This window comes from Tamandua tetradactyla, chromosome 3 (genome assembly GCF_023851605.1).
Source record: "Tamandua tetradactyla isolate mTamTet1 chromosome 3, mTamTet1.pri, whole genome shotgun sequence".
In the NCBI taxonomy this organism is placed as follows: domain Eukaryota; kingdom Metazoa; phylum Chordata; class Mammalia; order Pilosa; family Myrmecophagidae; genus Tamandua; species Tamandua tetradactyla.
Window position 1 is genome coordinate 937512 of NC_135329.1, and position 22077 is coordinate 959588.

General features: G+C 47.5%; 2 protein-coding genes across 10 annotated transcripts in view; one reads left to right on the forward strand and one right to left on the reverse strand.

Annotated features, from left to right (window-relative positions):
- VSNL1 (visinin like 1) overlaps positions 1 to 15716 on the forward strand; it is a 92750-nt gene extending 77034 nt beyond the window's left edge. For 2 of the 3 annotated variants that reach the window (XM_077152131.1, XM_077152132.1), the window contains exons 3-4: positions 675 to 890; positions 14356 to 15716. In XM_077152131.1, the coding sequence (XP_077008246.1) occupies positions 675 to 890; positions 14356 to 14553 (414 nt within the window). In that variant the 3' untranslated portion in view covers positions 14554 to 15716. The remainder of the gene's footprint in view (positions 1 to 674; positions 891 to 14355) is intronic. The other variant, XM_077152130.1, reaches the window with a different exon arrangement.
- Positions 15717 to 20621: 4905 nt separating this feature from the next.
- SMC6 (structural maintenance of chromosomes 6) overlaps positions 20622 to 22077 on the reverse strand; it is a 114754-nt gene continuing 113298 nt past the window's right edge. For all 7 annotated transcript variants that reach the window (XM_077152135.1, XM_077152139.1, XM_077152134.1 and 4 more), the window contains exons 26-27: positions 21842 to 21939; positions 20622 to 21111 (exon numbers count right to left, since the gene is read on the reverse strand). In XM_077152135.1, coding sequence (XP_077008250.1) covers positions 20997 to 21111; positions 21842 to 21939 — 213 coding nt within the window. In that variant the 3' untranslated portion in view covers positions 20622 to 20996. The remainder of the gene's footprint in view (positions 21112 to 21841; positions 21940 to 22077) is intronic.

Below are 22077 nucleotides of genomic sequence, written 5' to 3' on the forward strand. Positions count from 1 at the left end.
GACGTGAGTTTCTGTGATGATGAATCACGGCTGCTTTACGCCGCCGAGTCCTGCGCCTCTGTCCCAACGTGGGGAGCCCGGAGCCGCGAGGGGATCTTAGTGGGGTCCAGAGCAGGGCTGAGGGTGGGGTGGGGGCTCAGCGCACCCCGCCTGCTGACCGCCCCGCCTCCTCCGCGGGGCCTCTGCTGGCTCCGCACGCGAGAGGTGGCGGCGTGGACGGCGGGCGTGGGCGCGGGCGGCCGGCCCTCCCCTGGCTGGCGCTCCCCTGCGAGCTCTCTGTGCGCCCGCGGGGAGCCGCCCTGCCCTGCCCTTCCCGGGCTTCTCGCTTCTGCTAAGAGGCAGCCTCTGTGAAGGAAGCCGCGGAGCAGAGCCTGGCCGCGGAGGCGGCGCGCGAGCTGGGGAGGGCTTCGGCCCTCCTTGCTGGCTGTGAGCTCCGCGCCCGAGTTCCTGTGCCCACCCTGCCCGGAAGGGAAGGGCCCCCGCCTCGGCCCGGGCCGGGGACACCGGAGGACCCGCCCCCCCCCCCCCCCCCCAAGATGAGCACGGGCCGCCCGCCTCCCCCGGGGGGCCTTGGAGACCCCGCAGGCCGGGAGGGCTGTGTCGTCCGGCCGCGCCCTGCCCTGTCTCCGGGCCCCGCCTCTCCCCCCTGACTCTGTCTGCTCCCTAACCCGTAGTTCTTCCCGTACGGAGACGCCTCCAAGTTCGCCCAGCACGCCTTCCGCACCTTCGACAAGAACGGGGACGGCACCATCGACTTCCGAGAGTTCATCTGCGCACTCTCCATCACCTCCAGGGGCAGCTTCGAGCAGAAGCTGAACTGGGCCTTCAACATGTACGACCTGGACGGCGACGGCAAGATCACGCGGGTGGAGATGCTGGAGATCATTGAGGTGAAGGGGGGCGCGCAGGGCCACGTCCCTGGGTGGGGGGCGGGCGGCTGGGGCGCAGGGCCATGTCCCTCGGGGGGGAGGGGGCGGCTGGGGGCAGGGCCACCTCCCGTGTGGGTCTGAAGCGGGGATCCCCAGCTGGCACAACGCTGGGGAGGCGCGGGACCCCCGCCCCCAGCCATACCCGGGGAGGCCTGAGACCCCTGGGTTTCCAGGATGCTCGCGGCCCTTGTTGGCCCCGTGCTCACCCTTCTCAGGCAGCTCCTCCGGCCTTGGCACTGCGGCCCGGTGCATCCATCCTCCCTCTGCACAGAGCAGGTGCCTTTGGCAGCTCCCTTGGCTGCTGCCCCCTCCCGGGCCACGCAGCCCGCGCTGCAGCCCAGACACCCGGGCATGCTGGTCCCCTGCTCCCAGGCTTGTCACCTTCTCTCCCTCTACTCGAAACCTGCGCCTGCCTCCCGGGTGCTCTCCCTTCACTCACCTCTGCTCTCCTCTCATCTCCCAGTCCCAGGCCCACCCCAGCATGTCTCAGGATTTTATGTTCACAGCATTTACCACACTCCAAGTGCCCCATAGGCTGCAGTGTGAGGACAGGACGTAGAGCAGTGTCTGGAGCTGGCAGGCCCCAGCCAAAGAGGAGCCCTTGGCGGCCCTTCCTTCAGTGGGTGCCTGGGGGTGTGTGCGGCTGCTGCAGCCACCTCCAGGACCCGAGGAGGGAAATGCTCTTGTTGCCAAACGCCACCGCCAAGTGTTCCTTCCCCAAAATTAAGCTGAAGCACAAACATTGGACGCAGTTTCCAATGAAAACTGGGGACGTTTGCAAAAATTGGTAGCCGAAACCAGAGTAAAGCAGCCAAACGCTACAGCTGGCCACTGCGGGGCTTTCTTTCCTCCCCAGTGCCTCTGGGGGGGTGTCTTTCCCCCTTCCGGCCTCTTGCAAGAATTCTGCCTGCTCCCTAGCCCCATCCCTTAGCATCTCCAGTCTCTTCTCCTTTGGCTCCTTCCTATCTTCTGTGCGTGTTCTCCTTCAAACAGGTCCTACAAGCCAGTTATCTGGATTCTCTATACTTCCTTCAACTAAGCCTGTGCTTCCAAACAGGTTATGAGAAAAACACAGCATGAAAACTCTAGATTCTGTCATAATTTGAGCATCTCTCTCACTCCTTACTCTGATCCATTCCTTCACTCTTCTCCTGGCTCTTACCAATATCTCCAGGGCCTTTGTACCAAACAGGCTTTTCCAAGTTTATGCTCCTCTTTGACTTCTTTCCCCTTTTACCTTTGAATGACTAATTCTCCCCCAAACTCTCTTCTCTAATCCTTGTCAATGGCCTTCAACCAAAGCCCACCAAGAGCATAGGTTCAGTTGAACAGATTAAGTTTGTCACTCATCCTGGTGAGAAGACTGTGGGGTAATTCAGTAAGAGGGCATTAGAAAGGATTTTTATAGGATTTAGGCTTTGTTGTAGAGATTTGGGGAAGGTCCAAGGAAGCAGGGGCTAGCTCTGGATTGGGCACTGTCAGAAAGCAGGGACGATGCTAGAAGTGGGCATGTCCAGTCTGCTGTAGAAGAGGTTCCCAAGACCTGAGCCCCGGGGCGCTGCAGTGCTCGGAAGTTGGGTACCTTAGTGGGAACCAGGAAAGGAGAATGACAAAGAATGGCTGGTAAAGTCAAAGTAAGAAAATACGAGTAGTTCTGGAAGGGAAATAGGGAAAATGTTTCAAGGGGAAGGAATGTGTAATCACATGAAATGCTGCCTATCAGAGGAGTAAAAAGACAACTCATAGCTGTTTCGTGGATTCTGAAGCCTGGAGGCCATTGGCAAACTCGCTGAGAAAACTTTCAGTGGCCTGATGGGCAGAGTCTTACGTGGAGTGGCCGAGAGAATGGCTGCGGGGAAGTGGAGGCAGTGGGCACAGAAACCTCTTTCGAGGAGCTTTGCTGGGAAAGGAGAGGAGCAAGCACTAGCCCTCCCCAGACGGCCGCAGGTAGGACCACTGCCCACCGCTGCCCCGCCCAGTGCCCTCACTGTTCAGAAACTCCTCGCGGCTTTCACCCGGCCTGGGTGCAGCGTTTCTTCTGCCCAAGGTTGTAGGAGCTGTGGGGCCTCTGGGCATCGCCTGCTCTCTGCTTCTCCCCTGCCGACGGATGCTAGCTGGTTCTGCCTCCCCAGCCCCCCATCTCTGTCTCATTAAGTTCAGGGAGACCCGGGGCCCTGCGTGGGCTCCTCCTGCGCCCAAGGCTGCATTCCTTCGTATCCTTCTTGCGGAATCACAGGCTACACTGACCACCCGGCTGACAGCAGTTGCCTGCTTTTGCCTGGGCTTCCGCTGCTCGGTGGGAGGCGAGTCTGGGCTGGTCATTCCGGCTCGGCTGCAGCTGCAGAGAGGGTCAGAGCCCGGCCCTTCACTTCCGGGCGGCGACCTGAGCAAATGACAAACCAAGCGCAGGACGGGGCATACACGAGGCACTAGCCGCTGGCGGAGGGGAGCTGCTGCCGCGGGCCCCTGCTTTGCTCCCCGGTGGCCTGCCTTGGAAATGCCGTTCATTCTGCCCTCTCGTCTCAGCCCGGCCCCTGCCCGTTTCCCTCTTGGAGCGGCGCCCGGATGCATCCCATACCCCGCCCCGCGCTCGTCTGGCCTCGCGCCCCAGAGCTTCTCGCCAGCCGGCTTGTCTTGGGCCCCGCTCGCTCGGGTGGCTGGCGCCCCTCCCCAGCCCCCGCCCCGCCCCCACCGGGCCCCTTGGCTGGAACGTTCCCGCCGGCCTGGAAGGTGCGGTGGCCCTGCGCCTGTCCAGCCGAGTCTGTCCTGAGCCTCCCCGCGAGGTGGCGAGGTGGCGCGAAAGGATACGGCGCCTGCTCTCAGGCGCTCGCTGGCCCCCCACGGAGCGACACGGGTGTGGCCGTGGGTGTCACGTGCCAGGAGAGAGGAGGCCACATGCCCCCTGCTCTCCACCTTCCGGGGCAGCCGAGCCCTGTGGCTCCGAGGACGAGCTGGGTTTAGCCAGGCAAGGGGGGAAAGGACAGCGCTTCAGGCGGACGCAGCCACCCGGCTCCCCCGCCCCTGTGCGCCCCGTCTCTCCCGAGCTGTGGCCGCTGGGGACAGCGCACCCAACCTGAGCGCCTGCGCAGGCTGGACGAGACCTCAGGTGCTGCCTTGAGGCTGGACTAGGAAAGCATGTGCGTGACACCCCAATTTATGCTGGGGACGCACCGGGAGCCCCCAAAGCCGCGCGCAGCGGGGTCTGTTCTGGCGGCCCAGCTGTAACGTTGGGGTAAATCTCACAGTTGCATCATGTTTAAGCTTCGTGATTCGCTGCCGATTTCTGAGTTGCCGATGAGCGTGCGTCTCCCGAGTCCGTGTTCTGTGCCCAGACTTCGCGAACTGCGTGGTTGTTGAGGGGCTGGCAGGGCATCCATCATTTACTCCCTTTGCGTTTCACCTCTGAAGGGTTGGCGGGCAGCGGCGGTCCACGCGCGCCTGGGGAGAAGCCCCGGCCTCTTCTAACGCTCTCGCCCTCCGCAGCCTCCACTTCTCCGTGCAGCTGCCGAGTGTCCACACAACCAGACGTGTCAGTACCTGCTTCTTTCAAAGTCAAATTTCTTAAGATGTTTCCACCACAAATGAACACACTCTAGCCACAAACATGAATAAAAAACATTTTATGTCAACAGACATTTTAACTTGTTAAATAAAACACTTACTGATGGTTTATTATCTCTAATTGGCATTTTAAGAAACTTTATGGAGATATAATTTATATCCCATAAATTCACCCATTTTAAGTGCACAGTCCAAAGATTTTGTGTAGATTTGCCAAGCTGTGCAGCCATCACCCTGGCCGGGTTTTACACACCCCCATCCCTCGTGCTGGTTCTCCTTTCCCACCCGGACCTCGGCCGGCTCTGCCTGTCCCTGTGGATTTGCCCAGACATGTCACAGGAATCCAGCCGGGCAGCCCCTTCTGGGTCTCGTGTTTTCACGTTTCTTTATGTAGCATACTTATTAGCATTTCATGCCTTTTCATTTTTAAATTGTGTTCCATTGTGTGTGTGTGTGTGTGTGTGGGCGTGTGCGTACGTGCATTGCTGACCTGTCTGCCAGCTGGGGAACATTTCTGTGCCCTCATTTTGGGGCTGTTAAAATAATGTGACTGTGAATGTTCACAGCCAGGCTTTGGGCAGATGGGCATTTATTATTTTAAGCACTTTTATATTGAAGAAAATTATTTCCACCTAGGAAATTACTGTACTGAGAACTAACTGGGTGCAGTTAAGTGAACTGAATAACTGGAATCTTCTCTTCACTCTTTAGCATATGGACAGAGTCCTCTGATCCACAGCTCTCCCTAAACTCACCTCTTTAAAGGCTAAATTTTACTGGTGCATCTTCTTGACTGTTTTTACAGATTGTAAGTTCCTCATCGGGGCCATATTTCATCTTTTCTTAGATCCTCAAAGCCTCGTACTTATAGATCTTCTCTATCTTGAACTCAGTGTTTAAAACTGAACACATCACTTTTCCCTAAACCTGTTTCTGTTTCATGATTCTTTTTTTTTAATAGAGAAGTTTTAGGTTTTACAAAACACTTATGCATGAAATACAGGATTCTTATATACCCCCCGCCCCCACCAACAGCTTGTCTTGGTATGGAATATTTGTTACAATTGAGGGTACCACATTCTTGTAATTGGACTAGTAATTGGAGTTCTTGGCTTAACTTAGGGTTCACTGTGTAGTACAGTTCTGTGGATTTTTAAAAAATTATTCTGTTGTCTTCTATACAATCTAATGTCCCCTTTTTAGTTGTATGCAGATATGTATAATTCAGTACTATAAATGTGTTCACAGTGTTGTGCTGCCATCACCGCCGTCCATTACCAAGACATTTCCATCATGCCAGTTGGAATCGCTGTACATTTTACCTTTAACTTCCCTTCCCTCCCCCATCCCATCCCCTAGTAATCTGTGTGCTACATTCTGACCTTATGAGTTTACTTACTCTATTCCTTCAGTACAGAAAGATTATACAATATCTATCCTTTTGTGACCGACTTATTTCACTCAACATGATGTCTTAAGGTTCATCCATGTTGCCGCATGTGTCAGAACTTCATTCCTTTTTACAGTGGAATAATATTCTATTGCATGTATTACTTATTACTTATTACATGTTTTACTTATCCATTCATCACTTCCTGGACACTAGGTTGTGTCCATCTTTTAGCAATTGTGAATAATGCCACTATTCACAATTATCTGTTCCAGTCTCTGCTTTCAATTCTTTGTGGCATATACCGAGCAGTGGAATTGCTGGATCATACGGTATTTCTATTCTTAGCTTTCTGAGGAACCGCCAAACTGTCTTTCACAACAGCTGTACCATTTTATATTGCCAACAGTAACGAATGAGTGTCCCGATTTCTCTGCTTCCTCCTTAACATTTCTTTTCCATTTCTTTAATAACAGCCATTCTAATGGGTGTGAAATGATATTTCATTGTGATTTTTATTTACGTTTCCCTGATAGCTAATAATGTTAAAACATCTTTACATGTGTTTTCTGGCTACTTGTATACCTTCTTCGGAGAGATGTTTATTCAAAACTTTTTCTCTTTTTTTTGTAATCATGAAAAATAACATATATACAAAAACAATAAATTTCAAAGCACACCACAATTAGTTGTAGAACAGATTTCAGAGTTTGGTATGGGTTACAGTTCCACAATTTTACGTTTTTCCTTCTGGCTGCTCCAAGACACTGGAGACTAAAAGAAATATCAATATAATGACTCAGCAGTCATACTCATTTGTTAAATCCTGTTTTCTCTGTTATACCTTCACCTTCTCCTTTGATCTTTCTCCCACTCTTTAGGGGTGTTTGGACTCTGCCCACTCTAACTTTTTCATGTTGGAAGGGGCTGTTGATAGTATGGAGTCGGGGATGGCACTAGCTGATGCTATTGGACAGGCTGCTCCTCTGGGCTTCAGGACTCATCAGGTCTAGGAATCTGGAGGTTGTAGGTTTCTGGAAAGGAATCAGAGCACTTGATGTTCTGTAGGGTTGGCTGGAATGGTTTTGGCTGGGGTTTGACAACCCATATAATAGCAATGTCTAGCTGAAGCTTGCGTAACAGTAGACTCCAGAGCAGCCTCTCGACTCTATTTGAACTTTCTCAGTCACAGATGCCTTATTAATTACACTTCTTTTCCCCATTTTGGTCAGGATGGAATTGTTGATCCCACGTGCCAGGGCCAGATTCATCCCTGAGAGTCATCTCCCATGCCACCAGAGAGACTTTCACCCCTAGATGTCATGTCCCACGTAGGGGGGAGGGTAATGGTTTCACTTGCAGAGTTGGGCTAAGAGAGACTGAGGCCACATCTGAGCAACAAAAGTGGTCCTCCAGAATAACTCTTAGGCATCTGTAGGTAGACTTAGCTTCTCCACTGCATGAATAAACTTCACAAGAGCAAGCCTCGAGATCAAGGGCTTGGCCTATTGATTTGGGAATCCAAAATGTTTGAGACAATATCAGGGCTTTCCCTGGTGGTAAAGTTTAATAGTTTCATATTTTTTCTCCCATTCAACAAGGGACTTTCTTTTGGCCCCTTGTCAAAAATCAGTTGGCCATAAAAAAAGTCAATTGTGATGATAAAAAATGTTTAAGCCCTCTAGCCTCCTATATTCTGAAGCAGCTAGGAGGGAAAATATGAAGAGATAGTATGGTAGCCCATGACAAATTCTGGGATCTGTCCTGTAACTCACTTGTTGAAGAGTGCTTTGAAAACTATTGCTTTTTTATTTCTTTGCTTTGTATATATGCTATATTATACAATTAAAAAAATTTTTTTTTAAATCAGTTGGCCATAAATGTGAGGGTTGGTTTTTGAGCCCTTAACTCTATTCCATTGGTTGATACATCTGTCCTTGTGCCAGTACCATGCTATTTTGACTACTGTAGCTTTAAAATTGGGAATGTGAGTCCTCCAACTTCACTCTTCTTTTCCAAGACGGCTTCAGCTATTCAGGGCCGTTTACTCTCCAATATAAATTGGATGATTGGCATTTCCATTTCTGCAAAGAAGGTTGCTGGAATTTTGATAGGAATTGTGTTAAATCTGTAAATATCTTTGAGTAGAATTGACAGCTTAACACTATTTCACCTCCCAAACCATGAAAATGAATAACCATGCATTTATTTAGGTCTTCCCTGATTTCTTCTAGCAATATTTTGTAGTTTTCTGTGTACAAGTCCTTGACACCCTTGGTTATATTTATTCCTAGATATTTGATTCTTTTAGTTACTCTTGTGAATTTTTTTCTTGATTTCTTCTGATTGTTCATTGCTTGTGCATAGAAACCCTACTGATTTTGGGGTATTGATCTTGTACGCTGCCACTTTGCTGAATTCATTTATTAACTCGAGGAGTTCTATTGTGGATTTTTCAGGATTTTCTGCACATAGGATCATATTAATTGCAAATAGGGAACACGTTACTGCTTCCCTTCCGATTTGCATGCCTTTTTATTTCTTTTTCTTTATGAATTGCTCAGGCAAGAGCCTCCAGGACAATGCTGAACACCAGTGCTGACAGTGGGCACTTATCTTGTTCCTGATCTCAGAGGGAAAGTTTTCAGTCTCTCAGTGTTACGCAGGATGTTAGCTGTGGGCTTTTTATATATGCGCTTTTTCATGTTGAGGAAGTTTCCTTCTGTTCCTAGTGTTTTAAGTGTTTTTATCAAGAAAGTATGCTGGATTTTGTCAAATGCCTTTTCTGCATCAATTGAGATAATCGTGTGTGTTTTTCCCTTCATTTTGTTAATGTGATATATTACATTAATTCATCTTCTTATGTTGAACCAGCCTTGCATACCAGCATAAATCCCAGTTGATCATGGGTTATATGTGGTTTGCTAGTATTTGTTGAGGAATTTTGCATCTATACTCATAAGAGATACCGGTCTGTAGTTTCCTTATATTGTGGTATCTTTTTCTGGGGCTTTCGAAGGAGGGTGATGCTGGCCTCATAGACTGTGTTAAGGAGTGCTCCCTCCTCTTCAGTATTTTGGAGGCGTTTGAGCAGAACTGGAGGTAAGTCTTCTTGGGGGAATTCGGTAGAATCCCCTGTGATGCTAGTTGGTCCGGGGATTTCCTTTGTTGGGAGTTTTTTTGAATGCTAATTCAGTCTCTTTATTAGCACTTGTTGGTTGAGATCCTCTGTTTCTGCTTGAGTTAGTGCAGGTAGTTTGAATGTTTAAGACTTCTTTTACTTCTACTAAGTTATCTAGCTTATTGGCATACTGTTGTTCATAGTTTTCTTTTATCATCCTTTCTTAATTTCAGTGAGGTCAGTAGTAATGTCCCCTTTTCATTTCGGAGCTTTACTTGCATCCTCTCTCTGTTTCTTTGTCAGTCTAGCTGAAAGTTTGTCAATTTTATTGATCTTTTCAAAACACCAACTTTTGCTTTTGTTGATTCTCTCTATTGTTTATTTATTTTTTGTTTTATATTTCATTTATCTCACCTTTTAGCTACTATATCAACAGAAGAGTAGAACATATGGAATAAAAATAAATAATAGGGGGAACAAATGTTAAATTTAGTTTGAAATGCTAGTGGTAAATGAAAGCGAGGGATAAGGGGTATGGTATGTATAATCTTTTTTTTCTCTATTATCGTTTTATTTCTTTTTCTGTTGTCTTTTTATTTCTTTTTCTAAATCAATGCAAATGTTCTAAGAAATGATGAGCATGCAACTATGTGATGATATTAAGAATTACTGATTGTATATGTAGAATGGAATGATATCTTAATGTTTTGTTTGTTAATTTTTTTAATTAATAAAAAAAGTTCTAAAAAAACACCAACTTTTGCTTTTGTTGATTCTCTCTATTGTTTATTTTTTGTTTTATATTTCATTTATCTCCACTCTAATCTTTGTTTTCTCCTTCCTTTTGCTCATTTTGGGTTTAGTATGCTCTTCATTTTCAAGTTATTCCAGTTTTGAGGTTAAGTTTCTGATTTGAATTCTTTCTTCTTTTTAAAATAATCATTTAGAGCTATAAATTTATGTCTCAGCCCTGCCTTCTCTGTGTCCCATAACGTTTTGATATGTTGTATTTTCATTTCATTCACTCCTGATTTCCTCTTTAACCTATTGGTTGTTTTAGAGTATGATGTTTAATTTCCACATGGTTGTGAATTTTCCATTTCTCCCTGCTATTGCTTTCTAATGTCATTCCATTGTGGTCAGAGAATATACACTGTATGATTTCAGTAATTTTGAATTTGTTGAGACTTGTTTTGTGACCCAGCATGTGGTCCATCCTGGAGAATGATGTGTGTGCCCTTGAGAGTGTGTGTTCTCTTTTTGTGGGTGCCGCGTTCTCTATATCTGTGGGTCTCATCAGTCTAGTGTATCGTTCGAGTCCTGTACTTCCTATTGGTCTTCTGACTACAAGTTCTATAGATTATTGATAGTGGTGTGTTAAATTCTCCTACTGTTCGTGTAGAACCATCAACTTCTCCCTTCAAATCTGGCAGCATTTGCTTCATATATTTTGGTGCTCTGCTGTTAGATGCATATATATTTGTAATTCTTTCATCTTCCTATTGCATTGTCACCTTTGTCATTATATATTGGTCATATTTGTCTCTCGTAACTGTTTTTGACTTAAAGTCTATATCCAGTATTAGTATAGCCACCCCAGCTCTCCTTTGCATGGCATATATTTTCTCATCCTTTTACTCTCAACTTACTTTTATCTTTGACTTTGAGGAGAATCTCTTGCAGAGCATAGAGGTGGATAATGCTTTTTTATCCATTCTGTCAATCTCTGCCTTTTGACTGAAGAGTTTAATCTATTTACATTTAATGTCACTACTAATAATTCAGGACTTTTTTTTTGCCATTTTGCTATTTATCCTTTGTCAGTCTTATACTTTTTTTTGTCCCTCACTTTTGTAATGCCTTTTATTTTTATTTGCTTTTTGGTGTTTTGAGTGCTGTTTTAGATTGTTAAGGCTGATGAAATGCAATATACCAGAGATCAGTTCATTTTTATGACAGGAATTTATTAACTTACAAATTTTGAGTCCTGAGGCCATGAAAATGTTCAGATCACAGCATCAAAAGGTGATGCCTTCTCCTCAGAGACCCACCACCAGTGGTCCTCAGCACTGCTACGTGGCATCTGTGTGTCCTTCTCTTCTGCATTTCATTGCCCTCACCTTCAGGCTTTTCTCACTCAGCTTCTCTGGGGCTTTTCCCTCTGAGCTTCTCTTGGGATTTTTGTAATCCTCTCTGAATATTCATGTCATCTATAAAGGACTTAAGTAGGAGTAACAAACCTGCCCTGAATGAGGTGGGTCACACCTTAAGACCCTCCTCGTAAGGTAAGTAGGATGATCCTGTTTGCAGTGGGTCTACTACCGCTATACATCTACACCCACAGAAATGGGGTAGCTTTTAGAATATGATCATTTCTGGGGTATATAAAGAGCTTCAAACCATTACAAGTGCATTTTCACTTCTATCTGGATATGCTTTTCTTCTATTTTTCTTGTAGTTACCATGGGGTTAAAATTTTACATCTTAAATATGTAACAATCATATGGTTGGATAGCAATTGAACTTCAGCAGCATGCACGTATACTTTTCGTATACCTCTCTATCCTGCCGTCATGTTTTTACATGCTGCCACTTGTACCTTTGTACATGGTATGTCCAGAAGCCTAGATTTGTCATTATGTTTTATGCATTTTAGCACCTGTAGGAAGGAGGAAGTGAAATTACATAAAAAACAGGACAATATAATAATACTGGCACTTATAATTACCCTGGCTATTTTTATTGCAGGTCTTTATTTCTTTATTGAACTGCTGTCAATTTCCTCTCCTCTCAGTCTGAAGAATTTCCTTTAGCATTGCTTATGGGGCAAGGCTAGTGGTGATGTGCTCCCTCAGTTTTTGTTTATCTGAAAATGTCTTAATTTCTCATTATGGAAAGACAGTCTCGCTGGATATAAACTTCTTGGCTGGCAGTTGCTTTCCTTCAGCACTTTAAGCATTTCAGCCCACTGCCTTCTTGTCTCCACGGTTTCTGATAAGAAATTGGCCATCAATCTAATTGAGACTCCCCTGTACATAACATGTTGCTTTTCTCTTGCAGCTTTCAGAATTCTCTGTTTGTCCTTTGCATTTGACAGTGTGATCAACATGTAACAGGGCATACTTTTATTCATGTTTATCCGTTTGGTGTTCTCTGAGCTTCTTGGATGTGCATATTCCAACTTTTGCTAAATTTCAGAAGTTCTCTGTCATTATTTCTTTGACTATTCCGTCTGCCCCTTTTTCTTTTCCTTCTTCTTCTGAAACTCATCCGTTGTGTGTATTGGCCCACTTGATGGTGCCCCAGAGTTGCGTTAGGCTATTTTCTCTTTGATATATATATATATTTTTTTTTTCTTTCTGCTCCTCAGCCTGACTCATTTGAAGTATCTTGTCTTCAAGTTCACTGATTCTTTCTTTTGCCAGCTCCAGTCTAATCTTGAAACCCTCCTTCGCGTTTCTCATTTCAGTTATTGTGTTCTTCAACTCCAATAGTTCTTTTTTAAAATTTCTATCTCTCTATTGAGACTCTCATATTGGCTCATTTGTTGTTTTCCTGATAACCTTGAATTCTTTCTCTGTAATTTCTTTTATCTCTTTGAGCATTTTTAAAATCAAATGTTTTAAAGGTTTTTTTTTGCTATGTCCACATTCTCATCTTTTTTTTAGCATTTTTATCCTCTTCCTTTGGGTGGGCCATCTTTTCCTGTTTCTTTTTTTTTTTTTTTTTGTCTTATAATCTTGTTGCACGCTGTACATTTTAATATTTTAGAATGTTAACTCTGGATTTACTCTCTGGGACGTCTTTTTCTTGTTTCTGTAACTAGCTGGTGATAAGACAGATTTTCTTGGGCTTTAGCCATCCCGTCAGGAAGGCCCCCCCAAAGCGAATGTGGTGTGCAGTTTGTCCTGCCGTCTGGGCCTCTGTCTTGTCCTGGGCGTGTGCTCGTTGGGTGTTTGGAGCTCCCTCCCCCTGTTTGCGGGAGTCTGGTTGTCCCCTCTGCTTCCCAGGAGCCAGGTACTGGCACAGCAGGCCTTTGTCCCAGGCTGTCTGCTTCTCTGGTTTTGGACGCTCCTTTCACTGTCTGAAGCTGCTTTTGCCTGGAGGACAAAGTCTGGGACAGGCAGACCCCGAGAGGGCTCGCCCAGGTGGGTCCCTCCCAGCCACAGCAGGTTCCGGGACCCTCGAGGGTGCAGAACGCGCCAGCGTGTCCTGTGGAGGGCTCCCGAAGGCGTCAGGAGTTTCTGTGATGGGTCCCCGCAGCTCTCTTGGCTTTCCCAGCAGATGCAGCCCTTCAGTTATGGGCCGCATAGCCCCAAGGGAACTGCGTCCTCCCCCCACCCCCCCCCCCCACCTCTGCCACCCTGTCTGGGAGGATTGAAGCACTGGCTGCCGCTGCTTTGTCTGCAGTGGCTCAAAACAATACCTGCCCTCAGAGCTGCGATCGGCCATCGGCCAGGCCCACCCTTGTTGATGGAGAAGAGGGATATTTATGTCCCTTTCTGTCTCTAGCGGCTGTCCTAGAGTAGACCCCCTGGCTGCCGTCCTGAGGGTGTGGACAGAGGCCCATGGCCCGCACGCAGGGAGCGATGCCCTGCTCTTTACTCCAGCGTATCTGCCTCTTCCTCCTCTTCTTCCCTGGGGTTCTGGGGTTCCCAAACAGTTGTCCAGACAGCTCCCGCCCTCTAGTGTTTGCTCGGGGCAGGAGGGGGAGGGGGGCTGCCCCACGATCTTCCTGGGAATCCGTGTCGCTCTTCTTCCTGGGAATCTGTGTCGCTCTTCCTGAGCTCAGCACTGCGCGTCCCTTCCCACCCATTTCCCCTAAACAGAGCCTGGGATTCATCCAGAATTCCTGGATGTCCAGCTGGTCACGAGGCGTCCACACATCTGATTGTCATTCTTAATTAAAGCCATGTGAGGGTCCTGCAAAACAAAGCTAAATGCTTTGTCCCGTCTCAGGGGGACTTTAAGCCTGCTTCTTGCCCACCTCTCTCCACCCTCATCTCTCGGCAGCATCTCACTTGTCCCTGCCTCCTCTTGCCCCCGAACCTGTTCCCCACATGCCACTGTCTAGCAAGTGAAATGGAGTTTTCCATTTCATTGGTGTTTTCCGAGGCGGCCAGGTGCACGGCGGACGCCTGCCCCCCTCCTGGGACGTGCCCTCCAGTGGGCAGAGGAGCCAGCTGGGATGAAACGTTCCCGGGAGTGTACACAGGGAAGCAGCCTCTTCCTTCTCTCTCCCAAAGGCGTCGAGTGCGCAGGGGCACGGCGGGGAGTCGGGTGAAGAGGAGGCGAGCTGGGCGCCCCCTCGTCCGTGCGCCCAGACAATACCACCCCGATGCTCTTTTCCTCAGGCGATCTACAAGATGGTTGGCACTGTGATCATGATGAAGATGAACGAGGATGGCCTCACGCCTGAGCAGCGAGTGGACAAGATTTTCAGCAAAATGGATAAGAACAAAGATGACCAGATTACGCTGGACGAATTCAAAGAAGCGGCAAAGAGTGACCCCTCCATTGTTTTACTTCTGCAGTGTGACATTCAGAAATGAGCTGTCAGTGCTATGGACTGCACGGAAGTCTCAACATACCATTCAGTCTGCAGCTGCACACACACACACACACACACACACACACACACACAATATTGCTTGGACTACCTATTAATGGACTTGCTTCTTGTGTTTGAAACACTTTGTGTGCATGAGAATGTCATTTGCTAATGAATTTTAAAGCATATATTCTAAAGCAAAGAACCCGCCACAATGTGATATGTGTAATATCATTTCATAAACAACCCTCCTCCTTAAAGCCTGGGCAGAAATGTACTGCAAAGCGTAACCTGATCTCTTGTTCCTATTTTGCGAATGCTGTGTCTCCTTGGTTACCTAATGTTAGTGGCACTGAGACCCCCGTGGCAATGGAACTTCTTATGTGCTTCTCACTCTCCTGTAGAATAGCATTGGACAGACACACAGACGGCCCTTCGCCTGTGCAGCTGGTGCGCCCTGGAGCCTGTGCTGTCAGTGAATGTAAACCGACCACGCGCGCCCGCCCTTTAGGTTTGCCTGAAGTCTCACCTCATTTGCATCCTGTCAATGTGGAAAGAGCTAAGTTGGATGAATGCAGTAGAAAACTTAAAAATCCTGCTAAAATGACTCATTAATTAAGTATATTTCTCTATATATAGATATGCACAAAGATATTATTTATTAGAAGTAAAAAAATAAGAGATGGAAGTGTATGGATTTCTGCCTGAGTTTTCAAAGGCTTCCCAAGAGGTTGCAACAGATGTAACAAATAAATTTATAACATTTGACTCCCCATTCTTTTTTTATAATTTTAATTTGAAAAAGATATTCACACTAATCAAGGGTTGGCTAGCTACAAATTACAGAATTTGCCTTGAAACACACAACTGTAGGATTTGAAAAATTAATGACAAGGGTAAAAAAAAAACAACTCGGGGCTTTAATATATGTGAAGTTTAAATAAAGTGTAAGACTCATTCATGTGTGTGAAATGCTCAAACTTTAACTTAGTGTGACTGTGGTACTAACACCACATTATGTCCTATGCAGCTCAGCCAAGGACACGTTTAGGGCACTGAGAAGTGCCCCTCAGAAGAGTCTAGAAGAAAAGAAGACTTCTGCCTCTCCAAATCAAAAGTATGGTCTTTGTCATTTTTAATGAGGGGATGGGATCCGACGCCTAGGCCAGGCGGGAGGGCAGGAGGCGCCATCAGGAGCCGTGCGGGTGCCTTTGCTTCCAGAGCCTGCCTGGGAAGCCGCCTTTCCTCGCGCAGGTGGATGGGGGGGGGCGGGTCTGAGCTGATAGAAGGTCCGAACCGCTGCTCCCACCAGCCACCTCGGGTTACGGGGCACTTCAAATATGCTAGCATGACTGAACAGCAAAATTGTTACTTTAATTTTATTTTAATTCACCTAAATTAAATGTCCATGTGGCCAGCAACTATAGCATCAGCAGGCATGGTGTAGGCTTACTGAGCACCCCTCTTTCTTCCCTCAACACTCCTCTGCCTGTCTCAGGGTCGTTGGTGAGACCAGAGGCCAGGCCTCATGACCCCTTCGTCCGTGTGACACGAGCTGTGGCCAAGCAACCGTCTCTGCACGTAGGACAGTGGCAGCTGGCACACTCCCTAGGGTGCAGAGCTCTCCACAGGGCGTACAGGCCAGTGGGTGCCCGGCTCGGCCTGGGCTCGGTGGGCTGGCCTGACAAGGGAGGGGAGCCCCGAGGTGCAGTGGAGGGGGGAGGGGGAGCCCTAAGGTGCAGTGAAGGAGGGAGGGGGAGCATCAAGGTGGAGTGGAGGAGGGAGGGGGAGCCCCGAGGTGCAGTGGAGGAGGGAGGGGGAGCCCCAAGGTGCAGTGGAGGGGGGAGGGGAGCATCGAGGTGGAGTGGAGGAGGGAGGGGGAGCCCCGAGGTGCAGTGGAGGAGGGAGGGGGAGCCCCGAGGTGCAGTGGAGGAAGGGGAAGGAGGCTCGGGGCGCTCTGCCGTACCCCTTCTCCGCTGCAGAGCTGGGCCCTGCTAAGTCCGACCTAGGAACCCGTTCACAGCAAATCCTCACTCATCACCCACTTGCAGCCAACACCTGACTTCAGAGCGAAGCCAGACAGCAGAGAGAGGCACTGAAGTCCAAGCCAAAGCGCCCGCAGTAGGACTCATGCGCAGCAGGAGAGGAGCGCGCGGGGCCAGCCCCCTGGGCCGGGGCTCGGGGACAGGGTGATGTGGAAAACAAACCCTCCAGCAGGCTCACCAGCTCGTTTTCCGAACAAAACGTGGCCGTGGGCCAGCGAGTGGGCATCCTGGAAGCGCGACCCGCACTGGCCGCTCCTCATGGATTGGGCAGAGGCCTTGGGGGGTCCGATAGGACCCCGCGGGAGACACGCTCATGTGCCCCAGAACCCCGTTTCCACTCCTCGGGACACTTCCCCAAAGAACGCCCAGGGAGGCTGCTCAGAAGCCGCTGGGGGCCCAGGGCGCCGAGGGGGAGGCACGGAGGTGACCCGGGGCCCTGGGGACTGGGGAAGGGGCGCACGGGCCATGGGAGCTGGCGGCGGCGCTGATGTGCGCGCAGGCACATGGGCGTATTATGAAAACCCGATGGGAAGGAAACAAACAAGTATATTGCGTAGACATAGATACGAAATAGAAATGAAAAATGCATTCTCACAAAAGAATTTGAGGACACAAAAGAAGCTTCCCACTGTCATGGCTTCTACTCGGGTTGAGGGGAAATGGGAGCGGCCCAGTAATGATTGCTGTGTAAAACTTACCCCCAAAACTTTTATTGGAAAATATTCACGCACATACAGTCCATCCACAGGATACGACTCACAAGATCATCACATAGTTGTGTATTCGTCACCATGATCATTTTTAGAACATTTGCATCAGTCCAGAAAAATAAAAAGGAAAAAGAAAAAACTCATACATCCCATCCCCGACCCCTCCCTCTCATTGACCACTAGTATTTCAATCTACCCAATTTATTTTACCCCTTACCCCCCCCGTCATATTTATCCATATCTTTTTACTCATCTGTCCATACCCTGGATAAAGGCAGTGTCAGCCACAAGGTTTTCACAATCACAAGCTCACATTGTAAATATTAGATCTTTATACAGTTGTCTTCAAGAATCAAGGCTACTGGAACTCAGCTCAGCAGTTTCCGGTACTTCCCTCCAGCAACTCCAATTCACCAGGAACTAAAAAGGAACATCCCATATGATGCATAAGAATAACCTCCAGGTTAACCTCTCAACTCTATTAGAAATTTCTCAGCCACTGAAACTTTATTTTTTCTCATTTCTCTCTCCCCCTTTTGGTCAAGAAGGCTTTCTCAATCCCATGATGCTGGGTCCTGGCTTATCCCTGGGAGTCATGTCCCACATTGCCAGGAAGATTTACATCCCTTGGAGTCACGTTCCACATAGGGGAGGGGCGGCCAGTGAGTTCACCTGCCAAGTGGGCTTAGAGAGAGGCCACATCTGAACAACAAAAGGTTTTCTGGCGGTGACTCTTAGGCATAATTATAAGTAGGCTTAGCTTATCCTTTGCACGAATAAGTTTCATAAGGGTTGAACCTCAAGATCGAGGGCTCAGCTTTTTGACTTGGGTGCCCCCACTGCTTGCAAGAATATCAGGAACTCCCCAGATGGGGAAGTTGAATATTTACTCCTTTCTCCTCAGCCCCCCATGGGGACTTTGCAAACACTTTTTTGTTCTCTACCCAAAATACTCTCGGATGTATTGGGGCATCACACTAACCTGGACAAACCAATCAGATTTCACACCCTATTCAAGATTCCATGTAATTATGGTGTTCAAATAAACTGACCATACAAGTTAAATTAGATAATGTGCTACCCAAAATATAAATTTTGCACCAAATAAACATCTCTCCCTTTGGTCTCACACAGAAGTTTAAGTTTTAAAATACAGACCCTGTCATTCTTTATTAGTCTCATCCAGATTAGCTTCATTCATATCTCTACTCAAAGTCTTTTTTTCAACTTTTTAAACATCCTTTTTGGGGTAATGCTGACTTGCAGAGCTTCAGAGATCTAATTCTGAGTCTCAGGTGTCACATAAATACCTAGAGTTTCTGGGAACAACCAGGTTATATACAAACAGCTCAATATTTAGAGATAACAGAACTCCTAAACTGCTGTAAGAGCTTACAATCTATGACCCTTTACAATAGGCCCCAACCTGATAACCCATTCTCTCGACCTCAGCTCACGGAGTTATCTTACAGATGGTTCATCTGAGGGAGCTATATTTGTCCTTTTGACATTTCATTCAACATACTGTCCTCAAGGTTAATCCACCTAGCTGCGTGCCTCACTTCATTCCTTCTTGCAGCCGCTCAGTTGTCTGTTGTATGTACACACCACAGTTCCACCTTTCTTTCCTCAGTCGTACCCTTTGGTCCACCTCCACCCACTGCGGATCACAAACACTGCGTGTGAACGTCCATTCGTGTCCCCACACTCAGCTCCTCCAGGTATACACTGAGCAGCAGGGTTATAGGATCCCACCCCACCCCCAGCCTCCTGCGGAACCACCACCCGGCCCTCCAAGGGCTACACCTCTCGGCTTCCCGACAGTGAATGGATACATCTTTCTCTGCCTTTTCTTTAGCACTCTTCTCTGTTCATCTTGACAGTTTTATTTGCATACCATACAATCCAACGTAAGTATGCAGACTCACCTTCACCACCGTAATCTTTATGAAGACATTTCCTTTTCTTCCATGAAGAATCCATACTGCTCCCCCATGCCCCCTGCCTGCTGACATTTGGTTTGGCATAATGCCTGTTACACTCAGCAGAAGCATTACAATGTTACTGCTGACTATAGACCCTAGTTTGCATTGCCTGTACTTTTTCCTGTATACCATCCACTCTCAACACCTTGCAATGTCGATGTTCATGTTTCTATGTCTGTATATTTAATCACCATCATTGTCCACTCTAGGCATTCCTGAGTTATACCATTTCCATCTTAATCCTTTCCTTCTGGTGTCCTGTGCCTCACGCCCTTCCCCCCCAGCCACACCAAAGGCCTGTGCACCAGGGGGACAACGTACCCCCGATGGGATCCAGCAAAGGTACAGGGACGAGACATCGGGCAGCTGCCACTCACTCCCTGTCCCAAATGGAGAACGGGGAGCACACCGCCGTCACTGGTCCCCGACAATCCTAGAATCCAGCCAAGCAGCTATCATGCTACTTGATTAGGACTTGGTCCCCCCATGTCTGTGGCCCTGGGCTCTGCCTTTCCTGCTTGTCCCCCCAGAAAAAGTAGCCTGCACTTACAGCTGAGTGGTTTTCTTAACCTGCTGTGTGCCCATAAAACTTTCAGGAGTCCTGCTAAATGGAGAGGACCTGCAAAGGACATCCTTAGAAGGCCTTTTGTCTGTCTGAAAGTACCTAAAAGTGCTTCCTTAGATCTTCTGAGGTCCTAATAAGGGATTTTACTTTAGCGCTGAAGTAATTTCTTCATGTGAAAATCACTTGCCATCTGGGAAAGTCTGGGGATGAGAAACAATTCTGGCTCCTTTAGATTCAGTTGTTTGTTCTTCAGCTCATCTCTCCATGGCAGAGACTGCCCTTCTGTCATGGGCAGTAAGAACCAGGAGGCACCTACCGTATTCGACCAGACGTCACGCTGGCTAAAGTTATCTTGTTTGTTGGGCACATTTCCCAGCTCCCATGTGACCACAGGCAGCAGTGCTGCCAGACTTCCCACCACTACCTCACAAGGAGACCCGTCCTCCTGGCTCCGATTCTGTACCTCCCCTTTAGCCCTCCGGGCTTCTGCTAAGAGCCTCCTCAAGCCCCTCGAAGCCTCCACTAACATTTTCTTCCAGGCCCTTCTAGGCGATGTCACATGGTTAGATTTTTATTATGGTTCTTCTACTTCCAGAACCCAAAAATCTGTTCCAATTATTACTATGTAAAAAAATCACTCCACTAACATGGTCCTTGTCCACAGACCCAGCCCTCTTCATCCCACCATGAAAAACCCTTCACTCATGTATTTTTGATAATTGAACTTCAAAAAGTAATATTCTGAAAAGCAAAACTAAATATAATCAGGTGCTCAAATTTTTATTTTAATTCTTACAAAATACAGTAGAAAGGAACCCAAACTAAACATATATGTACATGTACTTATGTACAAAACTTTACCTCTGAAAAATAATCCATAAAAGTAGATGGTTAAAAAAACCAAACTTAAGATTTAAAACCAGTTCTATGCAGTTGGTTCTCTCAAAGTAAATTAACAGTAATTTTAAATCACTGGTTATTGTCAGTTTTCTAGGCTTATTTACACATTTTATCGTAGTCATAGCTCATCTTTATGAATGAAACCTTCAAGTTTCATTTTGCTTCATCAAATAGTCCGGAATTTTTATTCCCCTTTACAAATCTTTCAACGTGAGGACTCGGCATATTAAGTTACAAAATCAACTTGGATCGTCGTCTTCCTCCTGAGTCACGGGTCGGAACGGCAAAGTGGTTTGTCCTCTTTCAGGGTCAGACATGCGAAGAATTCTAATCAGTTTACTTGATGGAAGTGAGCTAGAGAAAAGAAAATTACTCAAATTTCCAAAACAGTTCTCATACATATAAAAAATTCTAATTCTACCTTAAGAAAATATAAATTTAAATGACTTTTATCTGCTAATGGGGGGGGTACATTTGATAACTAGAGTTCTATAAGAAATACAATTTAGCAATGAGGAAATAATTTGCTTTTTAAAAAAATTAACTTCCTGCTAGATGCCATGGGTTTTCTGTTCAGAGGAAAAAGAAAGAGGTTTGCAGAGCATCTATTTCTAATTTTTCTCCTTCTGAAGCTGGGAAAGAGTGTCCTGGTTCTGCCCAATCATAGACAGACACCCACAGGGCAGACCACCGAGGGACAGATGCGGGCCCACGGTGGCACAGGGGGGCACGGGGCATACGGGGGAGCATGGTGGGGCACGGGGCTCTTTGTTTAGAGACTGGCATGTGACGTCACCCAGAGAAGAGCCCAACTAGGGACGTCAGGGACGGTTCTTTTTAGACTAGACAAAATCCCTAGAACGACATCTCCATGCTTGGCCACGACAGAGGGTAACAGGCCAACAACCATTCACAGCAGTGTGCTCCGGCCACGGAAGGGAGAGGACACGTTTTAAACACCTAAAAAGGAAATGCTCCTCTATCAGCCTTTCATACGTTTACATTCAAAAACTAAGGCTGTAAAGACTTTTTCTCGCTGTTGTATATCGGTGACTTATATTTACGGGGCGCCGCTGGCGGCTACCTCATGCTCTGCGGCGTGAGCAGGACGAACTGCCGGAAGCGCTGGGAGTCAGCCATCTTCAGGATCATGTCCATGGCGATGCGTCGGTTCACCATGTCCTGCGGACAGAGCCAAGCACAGCCTCAGTGCGGCACCGGCGACGCCCGGACATACCCAGGGCCAGGCATCACCCGACCTGGGATGCCAAGGCATTCACAAAGGTGAACATCAGGGATTACTAGGGAAAAATAACTGGA